The sequence below is a fragment of the Silurus meridionalis genome, chromosome 1 (genome assembly GCF_014805685.1).
Source record: "Silurus meridionalis isolate SWU-2019-XX chromosome 1, ASM1480568v1, whole genome shotgun sequence".
Taxonomy (NCBI): Eukaryota; Metazoa; Chordata; class Actinopteri; order Siluriformes; family Siluridae; genus Silurus; species Silurus meridionalis.
The window spans coordinates 16662834-16690366 of NC_060884.1; the positions used below are offsets into that span (position 1 = coordinate 16662834).

A 27533-nucleotide genomic window follows, 5' to 3' on the forward strand; every position below is an offset into this window, starting at 1 on the left:
TCAGCATATAATTCTAAAGTTGTACTTTAGAATAGTCATTTATTTATTTATTCTTCTTCAGTAGGTACTGTATCCTGGTCAGTGTTACAGTAGATGGAGAGCCTCAGGATCACAGAAACCTTGAACATGAGGTTGAATACAACTTGGATAAGATTCCAGTCTTGGATGAATATACCGGCATGTTTGTTGGGACATCGGCAGAAACCAAAGAACTTAGGGGAAATCCATGTAGACACTAGAAGAAGATATGCGTTTCCACACAGACAGTAACCTGAGCTCAGGATCAAACTCGGGAGCTGGGAGCCTTTAATGCTAACCCTACATGCTTAATGTTACAAACATTTAAACTAGATAAAATTACATGGTTTACCTTTCTTTTGGACTTTTTATTCTGTTATCCAGATTTGTGTCCCATACCTTAGTCAGTGGTTACCCATATATCATGATCTCCATTCTGCAGGAACACACTCTTAATCAAAATTTTAATATACCAGACCAAAACCCAACTTTTAGTCATTTTCTGAAAAATAATACAACTAAACCAACCTTATACAGCAATAAAAGCTTGATATATGAATAATGATTTCATTAGTAATACACTGTCATGACTAATCAATTTAATAAAAGTTTTCTTCTGTGTGTCTGCAAATGAATTTCTTTCCTTTATGGATCAGGTATCCTGCCTCTAATGCTCCTTCAGCCCTACTAATTGAAGTATTTGAATGTTATAACATTAAATAAAGTCTCTAATCAGCTGTTGTTTTATGTTCAGGGAGATGAAAATATGCACTCCCGGTGCTGTGTAATGGTTATTGGGTAAAGACCGCTTTCCCACATTTGGGATCATTAGCAACAATACCTTTGCAAAAATCTATGAATAATACTAATAAATTATGCCCCTGTTACCAGAGAGTTTGGGATCATTTAGTATGTGTTGTGTGTAAGATGCCTTTCCCGGCTGCAAGCTTCTTATGTCTTTATAAAATTGTAGTGTCATTTTTTTTGTGAGATATAAATCAATACACTGCAGCATTCTTGAAACGTGAAAAATCAATAAGGATGGACTTACCCTAAATTGTTGGTTACGGCAGAGATTGTAGAGGGGGATGTGTAACTACTCCCTAGTGACCGAGGTTCAGAGTGCAGAATGCGTGAAAGCAGGCGTTTATAAACTATGCCCTCAAAAACGCACGACTGGCATTCCAAGACTGGATGTTTAGCACTCAATAAAGACATGAGGGGCTGGCTTCTAAATCTCTTCTCAGAAAACTACCAGTGTAGAGGTATGTATATGTGGCTTTAGTAACAGCAATGTAATTGTGCATATCTTTTTGCGAGCAATAAAAAACACCTTTTAGAATGTTTTAGAACTTTAGAAGCTGCAATAGATGTTTTGAGTATATTTTCAGTATTGCATCTCTAAATAAGGAAATATAAAACATTTTTGTTTGAGACTGATTGGTGATATGTGATTTGTCATCTTTTGAGTGATGGATTGACTTAGTGTTAGAAAACAGCCTTTCATGAGCCTTATTAACAAAATGAACCATGGTGATGAGCTCAGTGTAAATAAGATGTGACTTTGCATCCATTTATAGATCAAAGTGAGGCAAAGTGCAAATCATACTGCTTTATTGACACTTGCACACTATGACACCATATACATATACACATGGCCTCGGCTGATGATGTATTGGTGATCCATGAGCCTGGCTATTTGACCCCTGTTTAACGTGAGTGAAAGGATCTGACCAAAATAGCAGAATGCTTTAGTGCTTTGCCTTATGAGAGAGCAAGATAAGAAGGGTGTATTTTTGTTGTGGTCTGATTTTATTGCATATCTACAGTATTAAATACATTACTCTTATAGTGTACATACCAATAGTATGACTTGGATTTGGCAATGCTAACAAGCAAAAAAATGTTTAACACTGACTATGTACCTGCTCATGCACACATTGTTGATGATGCTACACATCTATGTACTTACAGAACTGAATAATTTACAGTAATTAGTCAATCCTCCACCTTACCAACTTGAATAATTTATTCATGCCAATAATAATCATTGTCATAAAAAGTATTGCTTTAAATCTCCATATATTGTTGTTTGTCAGTGCATCACAATTTAAAATCAAACAAATGACATTCATGAAAAATAATGATTTTTTTTTTTCAGAGCAAAGTAAAATGAACAGCAAGTAGCAAACACACTGTTTAGCAAATAATAAGCTTGACAACTAATCTTAGAAAAACAAAATAGCAAAGGATGAGGAGATTGAATGTTAAGTACTACACAGTATACTGCAAATCAGCAGCAGCAACAACATCCTTGTATGTAAAACAAAAAATATTTTGAAGATCTCACTCACAAATTGCATGTTACTTCTACAATTAGCTGAAACCCATCAAAATAAATAATTATAAAGACTTAAGGATGGACGCTTTTGTTGCCTTCATTTGTCCATGGCTTATTCTGGAAAAAGGGAAACATATATATATTACTGAAACATCACAGTTGTGCTTTGAATATAGTTGCATTAAATAAATATCAGTTTCAACACAGCTATTATTGATTTCATATAGATGATACTTATCACTCCAAGCACATATAAAGCTAAATAACAAAATGCAGTTTATTTTTTCCTTTTTTTTATAATTTCAAGCTATTTTCAATATTTAATTTTGTTGCTGTCATGAAAAAATACTAAACATTAACGAAATAATTTGCCAACAGAACAAGATCATTTCAAATTTTTTCACTTGCAAAGATTTGCTCATTCGTTGCAAAAAAAAAAAAAAAAAAAAAAGGGCAAAGGGCCTTTACTTTTACTTTACTTCAGTTTTTACTTTGCTGTGCACTGATGGAAACAGCTCTGTAATTTGACTGATTCTTTGTGGTGAAATGAATCATTGCTTATCTATTTCTATGAATGTTAATGGTTTAGAGTTGCGGTAGGTGGTGCTATAATCTGTAACACATAAAAGGAAGAGAAACTTAAAATTCTTACCTCTGACTGTCAGCCTGGTGGCGCACTCTGCTCGACCTAATTTATTTTCTGCCATGACCTTGTACTCTCCATAATTATTGGGAGCCACCATCAGGATGAGCATGGAGCAGACGCCACACGTGTTGGTGATGTAGTAGTTGGAGTCGGTGTTGATACTAATATTGTTGTGGTACCATGTGACATGAGGGGTGGGATTGCCTCTCACAGCACAGCTCATGTAACACTCATAGCCCTGTGGAGCTGCGTGCAGTTTCAGGGGGACGAGAAACTTTGGGGGTCCTTCTAGGTTGCAGGTTTTTGTCTCTGGCATAGTTATTTTGTACTTCTCTAGAGGAGACAAATGAAACAATGTGTTTCCAATTGCAGTTCTTCACACTGATGAAACTTCCTGCAATGACAACACTTAATATCTCCCAAAGACAAAACCAGGAGGTGACAAATTAAAGCGAACATAAAGTGTTTGATCTCCACAAGCCTCCAGAACAGCTTAAGTGCATTATACAGCATAATCAACATTATTTACATACTCATCAAATCCTTCAGTGAGTCCATGTGCCCTGCGTGTTAAAGGATTATTGTCCTGGTTGTGGCCACTCCCTTCAGAATAAATTGCCAATGCCTTTACAATAGCACATCTCCGCATGCACATGGCTTACACAACAAATGCAAATCCAGCAACCACACTGGACTATCCAATTACTGGTACATGCATCTGTTTCTTATCACATAACACTAGCTGTGAAAATGGGGCAGCTTCTCAGGAGGATACCTACTTGTCAGGTTTTAATGCAATGCAACTATCTGCACCTATATTTTTCAGGGTTCACATATTCATATTTTATATCTGTACTCGATTTAAAATCGGACATGGGCAGGGTCTTTCTAAATTGAATATGAACCTTGCCACTATGCCCCTGGAAACTAAAAAATTCGGAGAAAAAATTTTTAAACACAGGTAGAAATGCCAGCACTGTCAACATGTCATAAATGAACAATGTAAATCATGCAATGTGGTCTTTGTCTTGCAAGCTCCATGTCTGACCACTCACTCATGCTCGGATAAAAGTAAAAACCTCCTGCTTGGGTGACATTTCTGTTTTTTTTCAATAGGATCCCAGTCCTGTGATCCCTTCTCACAAGCTTTCAAACATACAAAAAAGCAATAGTGTACCTCCTACTTGTATGTGTATTCGTATCCATTTAGAACACATTATCTGTCTAATCCTAACCGATCTATTGGCATTTGATAACATCCCTCTCAGGTGGAGACTTGATAGCAGTAAAAATGTACTTGGACCATTAACCATTAACTTTTTTGCAGTTAGGATGTGCGTAATACTCTTATAATTGTGCGGAAGTTAGCATGGGATATTTTTTTTATTAGTGTCTTTCTACACTGCTCATCAGGGCACTGGATATGCCATTCAGATGCATTGTATCATATATATATATATATATATATATATATATATATATATATATATATATATATATATATATATATATAAAATATCCGGACAAAACTAAGTGAAGAGAAAAACATTGGAAATAAGCCCAGACTAGAAGATTGTATTTGGATCACATAGATGTAAGCTAAAGTTTGCTGTAGGCAATGGTCTCTGTGGGTAAATACATTTTAAATAAATCTGTACTATTTATTTGCCAGAGGACTTTTAAAAGGAGTGGAAAAACTTTGACAAACACCACAATACTACAGTGTTCAGTGTCAGGAGAAAACCAAGCCAGAGGCACTAATCAGGATATCAGAGTGACTGTTTAATTAATTGATGGTCTGCAGTATGTTATTTTCTGCACTCACTCATATGTATGTCCTGGCTCAGCTCTCATGGCACCTGAGTAACAAAAGTAACCGAATTCAGCATAGGCATTTATGTACGTCATGTCTGGCTTGGCAGCAGAAATAGAGGCCGTGTGGAGGATTATGAGTAATTTGCTGAGCCGAGCTGTTCCATGCCGCATGTCTGGTAGAATAGTATTAAGAAGGAAGAAGTGTACCCAAACCACACCAGAAAAAAGCCCTCAGAGCAAAAAGGAGCCACTGGTTTTCATTTCATTTGTCACCTGTCTGTATATGGCCAACATCCAGTGAACATTTGAATTAACTAATATTTAAATATATGTAAATTCGTTGTTAAAAAGGTATCTTGAGGCATAGTGGGGAGCAGAAGCTTTCTGAATACTTTCAGTTGCCCTAGAGTGACTGAGCACTATATAATGCTTACACATGAGTATAGTACTAGCAAGCTTTTAGAACCTTTATGGACGTCTCAGAACTGCTCTTTATTATTAATTGTTAATTTTGTATTAGCTTTTTTTAAGGTGGAGAAAAATTGTTAATACACTCAATGAATCACAGGTTAAAAAAATGCATTTCGTTTAAAAGAGAGATAACAGGACAGTAACAGAGCATCATTACAGACCTTTCTTCTCAGTAATGAACCACTTTGGAGATTTAGAAGGAGCAGATTGTCCCATGTCATTTTTGGCATAAACGCGGAACTGGTACTCTCTGCCTGGCATGATGTTGCAGACTGTGAACCTGTTGTTAAAGATATTTTCAGCCACTGTGTGCCAGGTTTGTTTAACAGAGTCCCTCTTGGACACAATGTAGTGCAGATGATCGTCTCGTTTCTCATCTGGTGAGGCTGCCCATGTGAGTGTCACAGAGCCTGGTACATTCATATCCAGTTCCACAGGCCCTGGAGGCTTAGGCTCATCTACGGAGACATGCAAGTACAAATTATGCTTTCATAGGCAAGTTACATTTATTAAACATTGGATATGATGATGTATTTTGATACTCTAAAGTACTGAAATAGTGTTGAAATACTATTTTGAAACAAAGAGCGGTTTGTAGAATAATGGCACTGGTACAATTAATTTGCTGAATCCTAAACTAAGAGTAATTATATTTTGTTATGTCTAAGTTGGTAACATTTGTAGGTAGGAACCTTGGTCTATTCCTCCACATAGAACAAAAGGAGAATCAAAATCCTTTATTTGCAGTTTATAATCAGTTACATAAATAGAGGAGACCACTGTAATGCATATAATTCAATTTCTAGCTTTTATTTCTATATTTTTTTTACAGGCTTAAAAAACAATTACCAAGCTGAGCTTTACATAAAAAATAAAAATATTATTAAATTTAATTGAATTTAATTTAGCTAAATATTTAAAGCTTTTATTTGTCTTGTGATGAGATTTTTTTCTGACCCCTCTGCCATGTGCTCAATGTGCTCTTGAGGAGATTCACTGCAGCAGAATTTTGTTTTAGCCTTTCCCAGACCTGTGGACACAATCCTGTTTCTACACTCTGTAGCCAGTCTCTTTGACCTCATGAATGTGTCTTTGCTTAGCTATTTTTTCCATTTTAATTATTTTCGGCTATTATACATATACAGGTGTTTACCTTTCTAAATCATTGTTTAATCAAACATGCCACAGATGTTTTCTAATCAATGTGTAGAAGTACCTCAAAGACAGTCCTGAGAAATGTGATGTGCCACAGATACATTTTAATTGCCATTTTTTGTCAAGTGTTAATGAATCTGGTTTTTGGTCATTAATGTGTATGAAATGTTAATTGTTATGGAAAAAATGATTGAACATAAGGTCTTAAAAATGTGGAAAAAAAAAGAAATGCATGGAGAATTGTGGAATAGTGTTTAATTGACCTGTGACTCTGATATTGACACTGAAGGTCTCTTGGCCCACAATATTCTTCACAACAATGGTATAGACTCCACTATCAGAGTGCTCAGCTGATGGAATCATGATTTGAGAGCAATCTTCAGTATTACTAACGTTCACACGTTTTGATACGGGATTTCCGTCCTTAAGCCAAATGACCTCAGGGACTGGAGAGGCCTGTCAGAACATACAGTGCATTCATATGTAAATGTTGCTTTACATGAATCAATCATTGAATTATTATTATTTCTTCATTTTTTATAATGTTTACTAATATTTTATGAAACTACAAATTGAAATTTACCACAAAATTAATAGTGAATCGTCCTGTGTTCCCAACTTTGACTATCATGAAGCTCTTTATCTTGGAATCTGTGAACCTTGGTCTCACTATGTAAAAAAAACTCAACATTTAAAATCAGCTCTATAGTTTTTTTCTTTTTTTTTACTATTTGTTCATGTGTTTGATCTTCTGAAGATTGGTTATATTAAATAAATTATTAGAACACTGTCAAAATCTGTGATTTCCATCTATTGACTTACCAGGAGGTGGCATAGCTCGAATGTAGTTTTTCAGCTCCTGAGGTTCTCCCTCTCCACCTTCATTCACAGCTAGCACCCTCACCCAGTACATGGCCATCGACATTAATCCTTTCACAGTGTAGGTGTTCATTATAATGGCATTGCTATTGCAACGATCCCATTCTGTGTTCTCTGCTGGTCTAATTTCCACAAAATATCCTTTAGCTTGATCATGTTTTCCTTTTTCTTCTTTTGGTTTTGTCCAAGAAAGGGACAACGTGTTGTATGAGGAGCCTGTCACTTTAAGGTCAATTACTTTACCAGGATGTTCTACAGATAAAGATAACAAGAGAGATAATGATCATTTTTGTTTCAATAAAATGTCAGCATCCAGCGGCAGAAGCAAATAAAAAACAATGTAGTGACATTGTAGAATATTTGTGCCAGTAAAGGCATGTGCACAAAAAGGATACCAACTGTATACTACTTTGTTATAGACTTAAATGTAATATATATTTTTAATGATTAAGCAGGTAAGTAATTAAAGTTTTAATTACTTTTAGGATCTCTAGCAAACACAGTCTCAGATGGTATGCTTGGTTCACCAACTCCAGATAAGTTGATGGCAGAAACTCGAAACTCATACTGCATGCCCTCAATAACATCTTTACAAGCATATTTCTTGGCTGTTGAAAACAAGAGAATTATGGTTTAATCAATGGTTTTATGGAAACGGTATTGCTAGGTAAGATGTGAATATTAGAATGTGACAAAGAAAGAAACAAACTGTTGATTGGCTCCTCAAGAGGATTAACAAGACTCCACAAGTTGCTGCCCTTTTTGCGTTTTTCAAGGTTATAACCCAAAATGTTGGTTCCCCCAGTGTTGGTTGGAGGGGTCCATGACAAGGTAATGCAGTCTTTAAATGCACTAATTACTTTAGGAGAAGATGGTGGGCCGAGGTATGCTGAAAAGGTAAATAGTGTTTTTATGCTTCTTTTTTATGATACACTATTTTATGCATAAAAATAATAAAAAAATCCCTGAATTTTAAATTATCAGTAAAATTGAGAATTCCACCTTTAGTCCCAGCTTGAACATCTTCTGTCTCCATTAAGTCACTGATGCCCTCCGAGGTCTCAGCTCTGATGCGGTAGCAGTATCTTCTCCCATGCTCTACATCAGAATCTTTGTAATGGGGTTCTCCCGGAATCTGTCCAATCTTCTTCCATGTGTTGCGTCCAACCTGATTGCGCTCAAGGATATAATGAGTGATTGGGCAACCCCCATCATCTTTTGGTGGGCGCCATTTAAACTCAATGCAGTTTGGAGAAGCGTCAACTATTTCCAGAGGTCCAAGAGGTGGAGTGGGTTTGTCTATTAGACAGAAAAATCAAATAGCAGATGTTCACATAGAAAGAAATCATATCTAATACCAAAAACCTTTATTTTATTGACTTACCAAGTACAACTAGATTAGAAATTGCTTCAACTGTGCCAAACTGATTTTTTATTTTGATTTTAATTTCTCCTTTGTCCTTGCGCTGTAGTTTATTGAGGGACAAACGGCAGTTGTTTTCATTAATTTCAATTCTACAGTTTGTATCTGGTTTAAGTTCCTCGCCTTCTTGATACCACTGAATCTTAGTGGCCTCACAGCCAATGTATGGTATTTTAAATTCAGCTTTTTGATTAGTTTTGACCACTCTTGTTTTGGCAAATGCTTCAAGGTCTTTTGCACCAAATCTTGGTGGATCTAGGAAATAAATACATTAGATTTGATTATACATTAGACTTCCAAAATAACAATATTCAAGTGAATCATATAAAATAGACAGATAATTGTTTTAAGCACCTTCAGAAATTATCATAGCTTCAGTTTTACGACCATCAGCCTCGAATTTATATTTTCCAGTAAACTCCTCTGATACTTTGTGGATATTTAGTTTATGAGTCGCACCATCTTTGCTGATAGTCATTCCCTCAGTAGAATCAGAAATCTATATAGTAAAATTGAACATAATTTCTGATTACAATTTTATCAGAAACTATTCCAGCTCCTGCTTTTAATGCTTGTTTATTACCTTGTTTACAATTGTTACCGTACCTCTTTCCCATCTTTGTACCAGAGCCCCTTACACTCTGCACTGCTGAGTTTGCAGAGCAGCTCAGCTGCCTCTCCTACAATAACCTTGCAGTCTTCCAAGCCAGCAGAGATGTAAACACCAGGATCTACAAGTCATTTGGACACATTTTATTACCACTCTATTATTAAAAACAATGTTTGACATCCAAGCAAAAAATGCTTGCTTCTATTTTCAGTTTGCAGTGGCCACCTGCATCAGTGTTTATCCACATTGCTGAAGTGCACCACTGCATTTTCTTCTGCATGTTACGCAAGCTTGGCAAAGGCAATGCCCTTAATATGAACATACAAACACTTGCAAATCAAGAAATTTATTCATAGCAAACAATTTAATTATTTAAATTTAAATTGACAAATTTGGAATAGGCTACAGGGTCAGTAATATAACATAGACCAAATAGCCTGTGACACACACTGATATTCTACAGTCTACAAAGCAATGGCAAATCTACCTCTGTCCCAAGCTATCACTTATTAAAATTAAGAATTTTTGTTTACAGCCATTATTTTATCTTACCAGCAGTTTTCTCTGGAACCAGGGGACCTTGTTTTTTGTGGCCTGCACTCTTGCCAGCCTCAGTTGATTCATCCTTTTTGCCTTCAGTGGCCTCACCATCAGGTGGAGCTCCCTCAATGCCCTCAGTTTTAGTACCATTTTTACTTGGAGTGCCACTTGGGTTGCCATCTGGATTACCAATTTCTTTTCCATTTGGATTATCACCTGGATTATGACCGGGGTTGTCGCCTGGATTATGACCCGGGTTACCACCTGGATTATGACCAGGGTTATCACCTGGATTATGACCAGGGTTACCACCTGGATTATGACCAGGATTGCCACTTGGATTATGACCAGGGTTACCAACTGGATTATGGCCGGGGTTGCCACTTGGATTATGACCAGGGTTACCACCTGGATTATGACCCAGTTTACCATCTGAATTATGACCCAGTTTACCATCTGGATTATGATCGGGGTTACCACCAGGATTATGACCAGGGTTACCACCTGGATTATGACCAGGGTTACCACCTGGATTATGACCGGGGTTACCACCTGGATTATGGCCTGGGTTACCACCTGGATTATGACCGGGATTACCTCCTGGGTTATGACCGGTGTTACCATGTGGGTTGCCTCCAACTTCAGGATTTTTTTTATGAATTGATGAAGAGCATTTGGAAGGTAGATGGTAACAGAAAAGATAATAAAGAACAACATTAAAAACAAAACATTTAGTGGTGATCACAAAGAAAAAAAAAGTATTAATTATAAATAATAACATTTTTGTCATACTAATATTGTGAAAGTGTCTTAAGATAATAGTTAAAAAATTATTTGTATCGCCTTTGGAAACTAATTAGGTTATTTTTAGTAAGAATCAAGTAATTAATACAGGTGGCAATTGAGATTTCTCAGCACAGATAACTTGATTGATAGATAACAATGAGTGACACAATAAAAACCAAAGGAAACACACAAAGCAAATGAGAATGTACACATAAAGAAAATCGAATATACGAAAGGATACATTAGGGCACAAGACACTGGATGACATAACAGGTTTGCATTTCTGTGATGCTAGTGAAAAGAACTGTGCAGGCATAAATTAGAAATGAAGTGGATAGTAGTAATGTAGAAGGGAACACCAACACCATCCACAATTTGTACTGTACATTGCATATTTCAGAATCTTCCAGAAATGCATAAATGCATGATTAGAAACGTCTCTAGGTTATGTATGCAACCCTCGTTCTCTGAGGCAACAAATTGCTGAGTCAAAAACGCTTTGGGAATGCTTCCGTATTTCTGCACTCTGAATCACGTGTGTAATCGGTACAACAGAAAAGGACCAAATACATTTTTTATACTGCAAAGCTATAAAAGCACGTGCCTTGAAGACGGCGCTAGCTTTGAAAGTAAAGAAGCACTCGCAGGGATGCAGGGAGTGTGGCTTGGAGACGCAGCGTCTTGTCCCTCAGGGAACCAGGGTTACATATGTAACTTAAAGACGTTTCCTTTCAGGATCTCAAGCTGCATCAACAATGGTTTGGGAATGATTGTCCAATACTGCCAGACTGACCAATCCCTGCCTAGTGCGGATGGGCACTGCTAGGTCAAATGACAGAGGGGCCAGGAGTGGCACTAAAGTCAAGGCTGTAGGACCTGACAAAGGTCCTACAGCGTTGCAAATGTCTTGGATAGATATCCTGGAGGACAAGGCCTTAGCGGCCGCCAAACTCCGAGTGGAGTGCGCTCTGACCCTAAAAAGAGCAGGGAGACGAGAGGACTCATAAGTGGAGTGGATAGCATCTACAATCCATCTACTAAGGGTCTGCTTATTGGCAGGAAACCCCTTTTTATATGGACCATAGCAGACAAACAGCTGGTCCGACTTTCTCTACACAGCAGTTCTGTGGATGTATTAAGCTTCTCCTGGCCGGGGGCATGAAAAGCAGGAGAATAGAAGGCCTCTCCAGGCAATTAATGTGCCATGAGAGATTGGGCCCTTTCCAAAGACCTTGAGCAGAGCGGCCACTCATGACCGCCCCAACATGTGTGGGAGACGCTCAACCTTAACGTTATGCGATGACAAGGAGCCCCCAACACAGGGCCCTGTAACAGGAACCCGGGGTCTTTCCACATGTCTAAGGCCCGTAAGGCTCCCCACATGACCTTTACTGTGTGGAGAGGGTGCAGGTTTGTGAAGATGCAGGGTGAGAGTGCAAGTCCATATGGAAGGACCCAATATTGGTAAGCTTCGGTCCCAAAAGCAAATCTAAGGAACTTCCTGTGTAAAGGAAAGATGGATACATGAATCCAATCCCCTGAGGGTGCAAAAGAGGGGCGTGTACCGTGACCCCAAAAGCGACGTTGGTGGCAAAAAACACTTATCCAGCTAACTTAGGGGATGTTGTTCCTGCAGATCGGCTGACTGGTTCAGCTTGGCTACAGCACGAGTCACTACCTCCAACAGCTCCTCAAACTCAAATGGCAGGGGAGCGTGCCCTCCATGGGATCACACACGAGGTCAATACCCTCCCTCTCTTTGAAGGAAGAGAGGTGGAGTGCAGCACTCTCTGTACAGGGGGAAGAAACCACTGAAAGACACACACAGAGCACTTCCTGAACAAACAGAAGCTAGGCGGCTCCACAGCATGTTGTTTTTCTTCGCTTCCTGGTCATGATGTCACCCTGTTGGTGACATTGCACTTTTCTGCTGGAACGATTACCCACGTGATTCAGAGCGCTGAAACGTGGAAGCATTCCCAAAGCGTTGTTGATGCAGCTAGAGTTCCTGAAAGGGAAACATGTTTATAAATTGTCTATTTAAAACAGGTTTAGGTTTTAATTTAATCTTATTGTTGACCTTGTTAGGTCCTCAACATGATTAGTAAGCAAGTATTGTCACTGAATCCTAAAATTTTATTTCGACAGTTACTCAGTTTATGAAACACTTACTCAGTAATTCACCTCAACACCAGTATTAGGATGCTAATATAGAGTTAGCAGTGGCTTCTGTTGAGTCATATTTGATTATATAATATTGAATTATGTAAATGTTAATCCAGACTCTTATCAATGACTGTCTGACAGCAGTGGGCCTTGCCTCACACAAGATTGCATTTCAGCCTTTTTTGGCTGCTTTTCAGTTTGCTCTGGCTCCTTCTTAGTCTGTTTTGGCTTTTCCTCATTATTTTTTGGCGGCCCAAGTTGCTTGACTGAGGCATTTTCAGGTGAAGTTGGTTCTGCTTCTGTAACTATTAGTGTAAATAGCACATTTCTTTCTGTGTTTAGTTTTTTATTTTAAATAATTGGAAAAGCATTTTAACTGTGTTTATTCTTATTCAAAGAAAGCAAACACTGAGATAGCTGCAGGACAATAAATGTAGCAGAAGCATAACATTTATACAAGTCAACACAAGACATCAAAAAAACTGAGAGAAATATAAGATACCAAAAAATAAAAAGCAATGAATGATATTGTTTACAAATACTATAATTAAAATAGAATGTTGATAATCATTTGGCAGCATTAAGAGGTCAGACTAGGGAAGTAAAATCCATGTAAGTGTTAATGTTTTCTTACCTTTGGAAGTGTTAGCCACTAAAGCTTCTGTTCCTGCATGTTTATTAGCATCCACCCCTGCTCGGCCCACACTACCGCCATCTCCTGCAAGACCAGAACCTCCTGCAGAACCAACACTTCCTGCTGAACTAAGACCACCTGCAAGAGCAGCACCCCCTGTAAGACCAACACCTCCTGCAAGACCAGTACCCCCTACAGAATTAGCACTTCCATCCCATATGACTGTTCCAGCCAGTCCAAGTTCCTCTACTGCAGCTATATTTTCAGTAAGCATAGCAGCAGCAGCTGTTCCTGCATTGGCAATGTCCTGTGCACTCAAGCCTGCTTCCTTAGCCTTGGCCTCAGCCAATTTTCTGGCATTCGCCTCAGCTTCAGCTTGGGCTTTTGCTGCCGCAGCTGCAGCCGCTGCTTCAGCTTGGGCTTGTGCATCTTTCTGTGACATGCCTTTAGCTTTAGCTGCTGCAAGCACAGCCTCCGCAGCATGAGCAGCAGCTGCTGCTTTTGCTGCTGCAGCAGCTTTTGATGCTGCCAGTGCAGCTTTCGCTTCTGCTTGGGCTTTGGCTGCAGCTGCATCTTGCGCAAACTTCGCTTTTTTAGCAGCTTCCATCTCCTTCATGAGTTTTTGTTGATGCTCAGCAGCAATTTTAGCTAAGTCAGCTCCACTGCCACCGGCCTGCGTAGTTTTGCGGGTTGTCTTTTTTCCTTTCATGGCAGGATCTTTATTGCCTGCAAAAGACACAATTTTAAATATAGCTGTAAGCATCTTCCACTTACTAACATTAACTAAAAAGAATACTATGTAACTGTCTTGGTGATCAACATAGTGTAGAATGAAACCTACCCTCTACCACAAGCCAGGCACTACATGACTTTATGCCAGCCACAGCAGAATAGATTCCGGCATCCACAGGCATACAGTCAATGACTTTCAGACGGTGAACCAGTTTGTCCTCAGAATCGGTAATCTCATATTTATCACTATTGGATAATGGATTATTTTTTAGTGTCCATAATATTTTGTTCATAGGCAGAGAAGTCACACATTCAAATATGGCATCTTCTCTTTCTTCAGCCTTCACTTCCTGAATCTTTACCAGAAAATCCACAGGGGGAACTAAATAACACAAACAAAGACACACAATGACCACTTGAAATCTTTGAAAATGCTACTGTGATTGTAAGAATTTCAGCTCATTGTTGAATTACTGAAAACATACTCTTGAAATCTGTTGAGAAAATGTTGACTCCCTCAACATCCACCTGATAAATACCAGCATCCTCAAGAGTAAGATTTTTTACTGTAAACACAAATTTTTTTCCCACTTGCTTCAAGTAGTGTTTCATCTCACTGTTTACATCTTTGCTGTATGGAACCATGATGCCATCCTAAACATACATACAGATCATTTCAAAATTGTGCTGGTACCTCAAACATAGTCATCTTATTTTGTCACATGTTGAGCAGTAAACTTGGAAAACAGCCATTACTTTATAGAGGAAAATGCGACTGTTGGGGTCCTTGAGTTCCAGGTCCAGCTCAAAAGATGCAGAATCTTCTGATTTTACTGCAATGTGTTTCAGATTGCTGATGTGCTGAATGAACTAAATCCACAAACAAAGCCTTAAATTATAATCTGCATCTTATACAATGTATGGTAGGAAAAATGTAGGAAAACTTTATTTTACTGTAAATGACCACAGTGTACCGTGGCGTGTTCTTGCTCCCTCAGTTTCTTCAGATCAGTCAGTTTCTTCAGCATTCCACGGAAATCTGTGATGCCATATTCAATACAAATGCGCTCATAGTCTTTCTTATCAGCAGACAGCAACAGATCCCACACTGCCTCATCGATTTCTCCATTATTTTTTTCAACTATCTTTTTTCCAGCACTGTGGATGGAACAGGAAGTTAAGTATATGACAAAAACAAATATACAAGACCTTGCACTAAATTTCTGTGCATAGAACTGTAATAAAAAGTAGCCTAAAAGTTTGAGATATAGAAGGTTATACCTTCTCCTTAGCTTGTTTCGGAACTCTGCTGGATCCTCCACTGAAAATAATGGAATGGTGTTAAAGATCAGAATAGCATTATATGGACAACAGGGGGTTATTTGGTTTTTTTTGTTTTTTTAACAGAGAGAGAAAATATATAATAAAAAAATCCAGAAAAAAAAAATATCATACCTAAATTAAATTGTATTTGATCGAGTGAAAAAAGTATTTAATCCCCTACCAACCAGCAAGAATTCTGACCACCACACACCCAAATTAGTCCTGTCCCTTTAAAAAAGGACTCTTCTATTCAAACCTTCACCTAATTGGGCAAGACTAAAGAGCTGTCAAAGGACATCAAGGACAAGATTGTAGACCCGCACAATGCTGAAATGGGCTACAAGACCATCAGCAAGAAGCTTGGTGAGAAAGAGACCACTGAAAATTATTAATCAATCGGCCTTGCTTTGGAGCTCTATGCAAAATCTCACCTTATGGGTTAAGGACGATTCTGAGAAAGTTGAGGGATCAGCCCAGAATTACATGGGAGGAGCTTGATCTCGAGTGAGATCATTCTGGCCTCAGACAGAACACTAAAGAAGGGTGGTGGTGGGTCTTCCAGCGTGACAATGACCCAAACCATATGGCCAAGGCAACAATCTGATGAGCTGGTAAACCATTTCAGCCTTGTGCAGGTCTTGTCCCTGACATCATTTGACAGCTCTTCCCATGCTGGTGGAGAGTTTTAAATAGAAGAGGTTGATTCTGTGACAGGGACAGGACTAATTTAGGTCTGTGGGAGTCAGAATTATTGCTAATTTGGAACGGGATCAAATAGTTATTTCACTTTTTTCAATGTTTTTTTTTTTTCTGGATTTTTCTGTTCTTTCTCTGTTATTTATAGAGACCTTAAAGCACTTCTATAAGTTGCTCTGAGTCAAGGCCTTGTGCCAAATGCATAAATGTAATGTACATATCTAAAGTAGGGAAATTTAAAGGAAGAACTGATAATAAACAGAGCTACAACATACAATCTTCTGTTTTTTGAAGTTCTTTACTCCTTTTGAATCCAACTGCAACAGAGAAAAGAATAAGAACAAATGTGTTATAGTGCTGTGGGAGTTATCAAAAAGTTTCTTCAATGAATTTGAACTGAAATATTAGATTATAAAAATATCATATTACTTGAAATTCTGTACTGTACCTTCAATGACATTTAGGATGACAGTGCAGACTGCCTTTCCATACTCATTTACAGCATAGCATTTGTATGTGTCAGCTTGTTCCCCACTTACTTTAGGCATCTTGCAAAAGAAAAATACAAATGGTAAAAATGTACGTTATTGCTATTTTACTACATACTCTTGGTTATACACGTTTACTAACCTCTAAAGTATGCTCATTAGTCACAGGGTCATATTTGTTCTGAAATTTTTGAGGATCATTCATTTCTCCTTTTGCTCTCTTCCATGACACAGTGGGTTTGGGTTCTCCAATTACGATGGCTTTAAAGATAGCCAATTTACCTTAATAGGAAAAAATTATATTTAAAAGCAACCAAAGATGAAAATGATGACCATTGTCCAAATGAAGTGTTTAATGTAATAATATTTGTCCAGACTGGTAATTTGGTGGCCTGTTATGTCTAGTAGATACCATTAAGGATAAACAGAACATCTTTGGCCATTTGTAGAACACATGTTGGTATCTACTAGACACCAATAGGGGCGAATAGGATAACATCAAACATTCAGATTCTAGTAAGGTTTGACAATTTTTTATTTTGGGTTGATGACAATGATATGATGAAAAAGGTTTTTTTTTTATGGTTAACAGCTAATTATTTATAATTGTATTTGTTGTATTATGCATTAGAATTTCTCTATTTTATTTTTGCCACATGGATGTTTCTACATTGTTTTTATATTTTACACATTTTAAAATGCAGACATGCTTATACACATTATAAAATTGTCAACCCTATTCTATGTAGTTTAACTTAGTTTAATTATTTTGGGCAAGTGTACTTCTTATTTCTGTTAGTGTACTTTTACATAAACAAATACATAATCAATAAAAAAATGTTTTAAATGTTACAATTTTATATAAATTCGTCTCATTGTTGTTCACTTAATTCAAATATAAAGTAGCTATTATTTGTGTTTTTATTTTATTTATTTTCACTTTTTTCCTTCTGTCTTTCCTTTTATGGAATGCAGTGAAATATTTAATATTTTATTATAGTACTGTAGTACCATAGAAGCCAATATCTACAGTATACCTTCTTGAATGGTTAAAGCAATGGGCTTGCGGGTAAAATCAGGAGTAGATTTCCCATCTGGCAATTCCTCCACATACTGTGTAATCATTACCCCAGGAACCTTCGATCTTCTTTTGATTCCTAAGTACAACCATATGGGAAATATAATATTGCAGTCAGTGTGTGGTTTCTCAGAAATGACAGTCATAACATTGAAGGAGAACAGAACAGCCTTACAACTTTACAATTTTGAGGTTTGGTTCAATGAACTACATTATCTTTTTGTGAATTAATAGTTTTAATGTTTTTTCTTCAACATTCTTTAATAGTAAAAAACAAAAAAAACAAATAGATAGATAGATAGATAGATAGATAGATAGATAGATAGATAGATAGATAGATCATGGACTAGGTTATGGCTAATACAAGCAATGACAAATATGACAAATAACAACATTTGTTATAATTGGATGGTTTTGTTATTGTTGGTTATAGGTATGTGGCACTGTGGTGGGACTTTCAACTTTAATAGTTTTGCAACTAAAATCAAACAGTATATAAAACAGCTAAAATGTTATTTTTTCCATGAATGTGTGTATGTTTTTAGAGAAAGAAAACTCTCTCATCTCTTACATTACTTAGCACATTACTGATGAGATATACCATTTTAGTTTCCTAAAACTATTTAGTTCCCTTACCTTTTTTCTGGGTTGGCTGATTCTCTGTTCCTGGTATAACATAGAGGATTAGCATATAGGGTTGGGAAAAGTTGGGAGTACAAAAAAACGTTAATCTTGTCAAAGATTACTGGATTTAGGACAAAAAAAAACAGTGACATAAACAACAAAGAGTTTTGCAAAAAAAAAAGAAAAAGAAACAAATAACCAATCGTGGAATCATGATTGAATGTAAAAGGAGTTTCGACAAAATGCAAAGGAAATCAGCATAGTGAATATATTGTCACATAAAGTTCAATAATGGATATTAGCAGAATTAAGTAACTCGACATCAGGTAGGCCGATGATGCTATGATCTAGTAGTCATTAATTTTCATAATCAGTGGTTTGAACAAAAGAATAAAAGGATCCTACACTTCTATTTACTGATAATTATACCACAGCACTAAAAAGTCTTAAATCTGATTGGTCAGGACATTTTCTATACCAGTAGCTCAACTGCAAGATAAGTCACAGGTTAAAAAATAACTTGTGAACTGTCAATTTAACATAAGAGAATTTATGAACTTTGGAACATTCAGATGTTTTCCTTTATTCAAAGCAGAACAGAAAAAAACAGTGCCTGGTTAGAGAATAGAGAACTGTTTATATACTCATATAATTAAGAACCATTAAGTGTGCTTTGGTTATTGTTCTGGAGGGGAAACGCTTCAAAATGCACTGTCGAAACCAACAATGCAGCACTTCTCCGTTAGAAAGGATTCCCAGAAACAATTTTAGACAGCTTTGAATCTTTAATAATAAAAAGTACCAGTAAATATTTTTAAGTGTGTAACTACATACTTGGGGTAACATCATAACACATATACTGTAATTGTTGTGCTCTAAAGCATACAAATGGTGTGCTCTAAAGCATACTCTTTTTTATTATTGTTAATGAAATAATGAAATTGAGATCAACAGCTGTACTCAAGACAGCATTTACATTGTAATGGCTGTCTCTAAATCTTTGTGTCACTGTTATTTATGGTTATTGTGCTCTATATAATATTAATTACTGATGATTTATATTTTTTTCTGGTTGTTTGACTAATTGCTTTTCTGACTGTGTTGCTAAATGTTTTGCATCTACAGTACATAGAAGTTAACTCCTATAAGTAAATACATGTGTTCTTTAAAAGCATGTTCTTGGTAAAGTAATGATGAGTTGATAGTAGTCTCAATAGATTTCATGGCTAGTTCAGACAAAGAGATCGATAGAAATGCATAAAAGTTGATTTGTGATTTCTGTCATTTCTTAAGGGATGTAAAAAAGCTTCGATTTATTTGTAGCAGGTAAAATACTGCTGGATTATGTATAGTTGTACTTACCACTCTGCCCTGTGGCAGTTTGATCAGTAACTTTTGATCTCTTCCACATCTTCAAATTGCTTCTATTTCAAGGTTTCAGTGCCACTGGACAAAAGACAAAAAAAAGACAAAGAGAGAGAGAGAGAGATTGAGAGAGAGAGAGAGAGAGAAAGAGGGATAGAGGGGCATTTTTTAGTAAAAACTTGATTGATCTTTGATTGAACTCTTTGATTGTTTTTAGTTTCAGAATTCTTCTTTTTTGAGTTATACAGCCATGAGATCATAAATGAAAATACAGTTGAACCCGGTTATGTCGATGTCCTAGGGGGTCGCCAAAAAGCATCGAGGTAACCGATGATCGAGATAAACGAAAATCAAAATGGCGGCAATATATTAACGTGCTTGAAATTTCTTTATGTACATGATGTGCGTTAATAAATGAGAATGTGCATGCACGTGTTGTTGGAGGGGTTTTTTACACAACAGCGGTGCCGCGATTTGTTTGATGAAGGCATGCTATAAAAATACATACAGTACATGTTTGTTAACTGTCAGGAATCCACCTGCCACGCCCCCTTCGGCGCCCCCTTCGGCGTGGCAGGTGCTTTCTCGGCCGCTTTCTCTGAAGCTCCCGGCTTCAATCGTGCACATATGGTGCTCGTTTATCATCATCACCAGCTCCTATTTAACCTTCCACACTCTCACCGTCCATTATTGTTGGTATATGTTGGTTCACGGTGGTCGTTGTTATCGCTCATTCGTATCCCGGTACGTGTCTTCCCACCAGCACTCCTACCCAGCGCGGCTTTCGCCTCCCGTTCATCGCATAACATTTAACAACAAAAGGCATATGTGCACTAACTAACAGCAGAGATTCGCCAGTATACAATACAACACCTGTAGCATCTGTAAGGCTTGATTTTTCCGCCACTTTCACGAGTTCTTCTGTGGCTGCACAGTGCCGATCGAGATAACCGACGTCAAATGGCAAATTTTCCCCCCCTTGTGCTCGAGATATTAGGGTTCGGCGACATAAAAATCGACATAAGCGATTAAAAAATGCTTAGACAAAACGAGAATTTGGCGGTTCCACTTCAAAAACGTCGACTTAATAGAGTTGTCGAGTTAACCGAGGTCGAGATAAGTGGGTTCCACTGTACTTCTACTTTGTATTCTATTCAAATGCAATACAACACGTTTCATTGCAAATTATATAAATGACAACAACTTGATTGAAAAATTAGAATCAATCAAATGTTTACATGCAATTTGGAAATGTTTGGTATTTGGTATGTACTATTTTTCCTTAATGACAGTGTTTACTCAAGCTGGCATGAGTTCCACAAGTTTCTACAAAACCTTGTGATTCAATTTAAATTCAATCCATTGGGGTGTTGTCTGAGAACACACTTGTAAGGTTTTCAGTGTGGTCTCAAATCAATAGCTCCAAGAAAGGCAGTTCAGAGTCCATCATGGGAAGTGTCAAGTCAAATAAATGATATTGTCTTCTCATTCAAATACATATGAGACCAAAATACAACAATAAGGGTACCCTTAAGGTAAATAAAACTGAAAACCTTCAGATTATGAACTCACAGTAGAAATAAGTCAAACGTAATGAAGATGGTATAACCCACAGAGGTGATCTGACATGCCAGATATTCAGTATTAGTGATGGAATGTGACAGTGGCGTACATTATATTGCTCTACAGAGTTAGGCCTAGTCAGAAACCAGCAGCTCCAGTCATTCATCACTCCCGAACATACAAAAGTACACACAAACATACCTCCAGACACAGACACTATGTCTCCTTTTGGCATGTGACGATGACAAGTATTTAACATTGATAGCTTCTTTATAGTAAATTTAGAAATAGGATGTATTTACCTGGAAATTACTGAAAGCTCATTTGGCTTTATGTTTAATAATACAGGATTTAATTCGAATGACTATTAAACTGCACATGGCACAATTCTCATGTTGATCCATTACGTGTACATAACTTTGGTTATACTTAAAACCCAAGCTTATAGCACCTCAGATTTATCTGGTTAATGACAAACAATCAGTAGTAAAATTACCTAAATTGCAAAATTGCATGCATAATTAAAATAGTCCTGCATACATATATTTTATACTTACATTAAGGATAAACGGCTGATATTAGGCATATGGTTATTAATTACGTGCTGTACTAATATGAAAAATGGCACTAATGCTCACTTATAATGATGCATGTTACCTGTATTTAAAATACAGGTCTTAAAATTACTGATTTGTTTTTTTTTACAATCACAAATAGATGTATGCTTTTATAGACTTTCAGCTATTATCTCAGCTATAATGCCATCCTTAATTAAATGAATGCCATATTATTTATCATTTTTTTGGATGTTAAAAGTTGTTTGTCCTGTATGCTTTTTAGAGCTATGGCTTAGGTTTCTTGGCTAATGCTGCTGCCTGAAAACGAGATGAACCGGTGTCCTTTGACACTCTCAAATAGAGCAGCTGAAATTTCAAGCTCCCAGAGAAGGGGGAAGAAGTGTGCAATGTTCCAACTTATACAACACCTCATCTTAGCACCACCACCTGACCCAGTATCACCTGCTGTTACATGAGGAGAAGGTAATCATTTAATCTATTTCCATGCCAGTTTTATTTGGTTTTAAGCTGTATATATGATGAAGAACACATGCTGAGACAAATCTTGCTATCATGAGCTCTTGATTTGGTTAGATAAGTAAGATAAGTATTTAGTTGTTGTTGTTGTGTTAGAAATCACAGCCATATTCCATAAAATAATTAGTCCTCAGTATGCACTGCAACCGTCACCTTGGTGCAATAAAAGTAATGTGGAAGTTAACTGAATACTGTAAGTTAAATAACGTTGAAATGTTTTTCTTAATTTAATTGTCACACACTCAGAATTTTTGGTGATTAGTTATTAAGTTATTTATTGTCATTTTGAAGCAATTAGATTCAATTCACTTTTTTAATATTTATAATGTATAGAAAGGAATTTTCAATAAATTCCACAAATGTTAGTATATAGTTAACATAAAAATAAAGCATTCCTCTTCCTTTTCTTATTATGCTTGCTCCTGCCATTTATATATTATAACTAATTTTGTTAATTATTATTATATTTTGCAGTATTAATCAAATGTCTAGATTTTTATGATGAGGTGTGGTTTGATAATTTCTGATAATTTCTATCCTCTACTGACATTTCTGTGTAATCCGATGGGTAAAACTCAGGTCTACCTGAGATTGTTAACAACCACATTTGTTTATATTTTATTTGGAACAGTGCAGTTTGTAGTTAGTGGGTCTGACTTTGAATTGCAAATAAACCTAAATTACATATGAATCTTTTAAAATAAAAAATTTAATAAAACAAAAGTAAATTAAATTAAATAAATATTCTTAAATTAATTGAACCCAGCCATTAGGGTTGCCTGGATAAATGGGGAGGGCTACATTAGGAAGGTGCATCCAGTGAAAAACGTGCCAAATCAAATATGCGAATCACAAAAGAGAAATTGACTAGTGAGGAGAGTGTGTTAAAAAGATGGAGGGAGTATTTTGAGCAGCTGATGAACGAGGAAAATGAGAGAGAGAGAGAGAGAGTAGGGTGGATGGTGTGGAGATGGTGAAGCAGGAAGTGGATATGATTAGTAAGGAGGAAGTGAGAGCAGCGATTAAGAGGATGAAGAGTGGAAAGTTGTTTGGACCATATGAAATACCAGTAAAAGCATAGAGATGTTTAGGAGAGATGGCAGTGTAGTTTTTAACCAGGTTGTTCAGATTTTGGATTTTGGAATGTGAGAGGATGCCTAATGAATGAAGAAGGAGTGTGCTGGTACCGATCTTTAAGCATAAGGGGGATGTGCAGACCTGCTGTAACTACAGGGGAATTAAGTTGATCAGTCACAAGTTGTTGGAAAGAGTAGTGGAAACCAGGATGAGAGAAGAGGTAATGATCTGCAAACAACAGAATGGTTTCATACTGTTTCAGTATGGTATATCAGTAGCAGAATGCTGAGGATGGATCCACCAGGAAGGAGAAAAAGAGGAAGGCCAAGGAGGAGGTTTATGGATGTGGTGAGGGAAGACATGCAGGTAGTTGGGTTGAAAGAGGCAGATGTAGAGGACAGGGGGATATCGAGACGGATGATCCGCTGTGGCAACCCCAAATGGGAAAAGCCGAAAGAAGAAGATTCTTAAATTAAGTGGTTGAAGTAACTTATAATTTGTTCAAATGACTATATATATATATATATATATATATATATATATATATATATATATATATATATATATATATATATATATATGATAACATTAGTTCATTTATTGAAGTTTGTTCTTGTAATACTATGTGTTGTTTTATATATATATATATATATATATATATATATATATATATATATATATATATATATATATTTTTTTTTTTTATTATTAGTATTATTTTAATTTTTATTTAGGCTGCTGGACTTAGCATTTAGGAATTTCTCTCTCTGAAAGAAAAAATATATATATTGTAAGCTGCTCACTGGAAAATATTTTTAACAGAAATTGTGCAAAAAAAATCTGTTTCACAAGTCAACAACAATTCAAGACTTCACTCCAAAAGCACCTAAATAGCAATGTCATAAGATATGACATAAGACATAGTCTTTATCTTTACAGTGTAGCTTATGAGAATAAAATAATATGCATCATCATGACTGTCACATTCAGTGAAATAAAAAGGATTATATTCTTTAAATAAAAGGACCTTTTACTTGCTGGATCTCCTGTTAGATTCATTTTCTTTGTTCTAAGGTTAAAATTACAGTTCATCTGTACTACTAATAATGCGTATAATAATAATAATAATAATAATAATAATAATAATACATATAAAAAAAGTAATAGGCAAATAGGAAATGTTAGCTGACACACTCTATACTATACTATACTATACAATATATATATATATATATATATATATATATATATATATATATATATATATATATATATATATATATATATATATATATCATTCGTACACATATCCACTTCATGCTTATACATACAGTATAATGTCATTTAATAAAAATTATTTAAAGGAAAATAATCAAACATTAACACGCTGTTGCAAAGCTTTGTTGCTTGCCTTCAAGATGTCTACTATCAGGAATACAACATCAAAAGATATTATTTTGGAAATGTGAAATGGCTATATAAATACAAAATGCAGTTGTCAAATTAGACCATAACTTGGGTATCAACTTTAATTAAACTATTCAATATAAATGGTCGGTTAGTTGATTTGTATTTTCTTCAGGATATGTGCAACTTTATCTTTAGAAGTGGAATTGTGAATAACAGACAATAATTTAAACCATTAGTAAATTCATTATACATCAGTTTTCAGCTCTCAGACTTACTTCCTCATGTGGAAGTATGTCTTATCGGTCATAGCCTTACACATGTAACTAAATGCAATAACTGGCCGCACACCATATTGCATAATACATGACGTATGCATTTCAGACCCCTTCCACATTACCACACCATGTCCTGATATACATTTTGATCTTTTGTGCTATTTATAGTTAGCTTCCAACCCTGTTCTATGACATTACACCAGCTGACCAGCTCTCAGATTCCACACCACGAAACATGAACTGAGAACATGAACTTACTTGTCACAGGAACTTAAGAGATTTTATTAGTGACCCACAAAATCCTGCACAGTCTGTAGAAACAAGCATGTTGCGTACTGCAGAATACCTTAGACATTTTTTGTGTAGTTAGAAGAGGTCTAACACGATTCATAAAATGCTTAGAATTATTGAGAAAACAATAAAACCTGAAGAACAATGTCTTCACTTCAACACCATATACAAGGTCATCTGAGGTTGTCAAAAAAAGTCACCTCTGCCTTAAAGTGTAAACACGGCATAGTAACTACATTCAATTATACTGCAGGTGTACATCCAGAAACAGCATTGCAGTATGTTAATTAATATTTAATTAAATATTTAATTTCTAAAACATTTATTTAATATACCTGAGAGCTACACAAAGTTAGGTTGCTTCTTGATCATTACAAATAAATAAAAAAATCCCTGTCACTTATTTTTTACTGAAAGGATAAAGAAAACAACTTACCTGTACCCGGTCCTGTATGCTGTCCTCACAGCTTCACAATCTAATGCCTTGTGCTCCCACAATATTTTTGTGCCTCAGAGTTGTGTAGGTAATAAATTCTTTGAGCAGTATGTGCACATGTGTGACTTGTCCCCTGCACTCAACCTTGACTTCACCAACAATCGTCTCCTCCCTTTGTAGATAGATGGAAAAGTGAGAGAAAAGAGTGTCTGAGTAAGTAAAGGGGTGTGAATGTGTATCGTGACAGCTGGATCAGCGAGGCATTTTATCAGCCTCCTCCCTGTTGGCACATCGTAATACTAAATAAATTTAGAGATGATCCGGCTAACCTTAACACTGACACTGAGAGCTACATATAAAGGTAAATATGCTGATGTGCAAAATAAAACTGCAGTTTGTGCATTTAATCCAATGTTATAATTACATATCCCTTTACTAAGTTTAGGGAACTCAGAACATAATCAACCTGCTGTATTTTCTCTGTAACATGGGTACCTACACATATACAAAGGTTATTGTTTCTGTAAATGATAAAAAATATTGTTGAGAAAAAATATTAAATATTAACATTTAATTATTAACTTTCATTGCTGGCCATCACATTGTATCTTATTTTGAGCCATATTATATATAAATATATACAGTCATGGGCAAATATTATAGAAACAAAAATTAAAAGGCATGAGTAGTGAACTGTACAGTAGAATGTCAGAAATGTAATATTTGGACAACCCTTAGCTTAAAAAAAAAATCCCTCTGATTGTATAGAATTTTTTGTCATTATTTTGTCCATAAAGTCCAGAACATATGATTAATACAGTATCTTCACTGTCATGTGAACTTTTTATATTATTATTATTATTTTTTTTTGTAATTACATTTAGCAAATTTAATGCTGGGAAATCTTAAATGTTTTGTGTTTGTTTTTGCTCTAAATTAATAAGTAAATAAATTATATAAGTCATACAATTTTAAAATTAGGCGGCCTAAAAAGTCTACTGGGGGGCAACTAGGGCATAACCACCTGGGGGCACCAGTGAGCGCCCCTTGCCTGGCCACCGCTCTCACCCTTGCCTATTTAAAATATTTTTACCTGATTTTCTGCTTAAAATGAATATAACCAAAACAAAGAATGATATTTACACAAATTGAGGTGGATAACACTTCAGTCCTTCACTTGTCAGCAGAAGTTTGAAAAATCTTGGTTAAGGCTTCTAGACAACAATCCATGATTCTTTTTTTTTTTTTTTTTTTTGTCACACTGTGCTATCAACATATCACAGACTCCAGGTACACTGTGAGAGCAAAAGTTCTGTGGGTGGAAACTCAAGAGAGAATAAGAAAGTTTAGAGGAAATTGACTAGATTATATCGAGTTGGCAAGAATCATTTAGTAACTCATATTATTACTATTTACAATTTTGGTGAGCAGAAAACATCTTAGCAAAGCACAACATATAGCACCTTGAGGTGGATGAGCTACTTGAGGTGGAACATCTCATTATCTCCACTCCTGTCAAGAAAGAGCAAGAAACTATAGCTTTCAAGGGCACAAAAATATTTAACATAGTTGGTGAAGCATGCAAAAAGACCAGTTG

The 27533-nt window shown here is 36.1% G+C and overlaps 1 protein-coding gene across 1 annotated transcript; it reads right to left on the reverse strand.

Moving 5' to 3' along the window:
* Nucleotides 1-1683: 1683 nt before the first annotated feature.
* On the reverse strand, nt 1684-26154 carry igfn1.1 (immunoglobulin like and fibronectin type III domain containing 1, tandem duplicate 1). The gene is made up of 26 exons (XM_046860421.1): nt 25937-26154; nt 19788-19871; nt 18438-18467; nt 17761-17880; nt 16866-17005; nt 16684-16783; nt 16511-16552; nt 15498-15537; nt 15191-15374; nt 14973-15086; nt 14702-14870; nt 14326-14598; nt 13485-14210; nt 9911-10537; nt 9355-9479; nt 9103-9247; nt 8710-9003; nt 8328-8624; nt 8035-8214; nt 7805-7933; nt 7269-7577; nt 7030-7115; nt 6710-6902; nt 5453-5749; nt 3012-3338; nt 1684-2476 (listed from the first exon to the last, which is right to left on the reverse strand). Exons 2-26 carry the CDS (start codon nt 19834-19836, stop codon nt 2472-2474), a joined length of 5001 nt encoding a protein of 1666 aa, XP_046716377.1. The 5' UTR covers nt 19837-19871; nt 25937-26154; the 3' UTR covers nt 1684-2471.
* Nucleotides 26155-27533: the final 1379 nt, after the last annotated feature.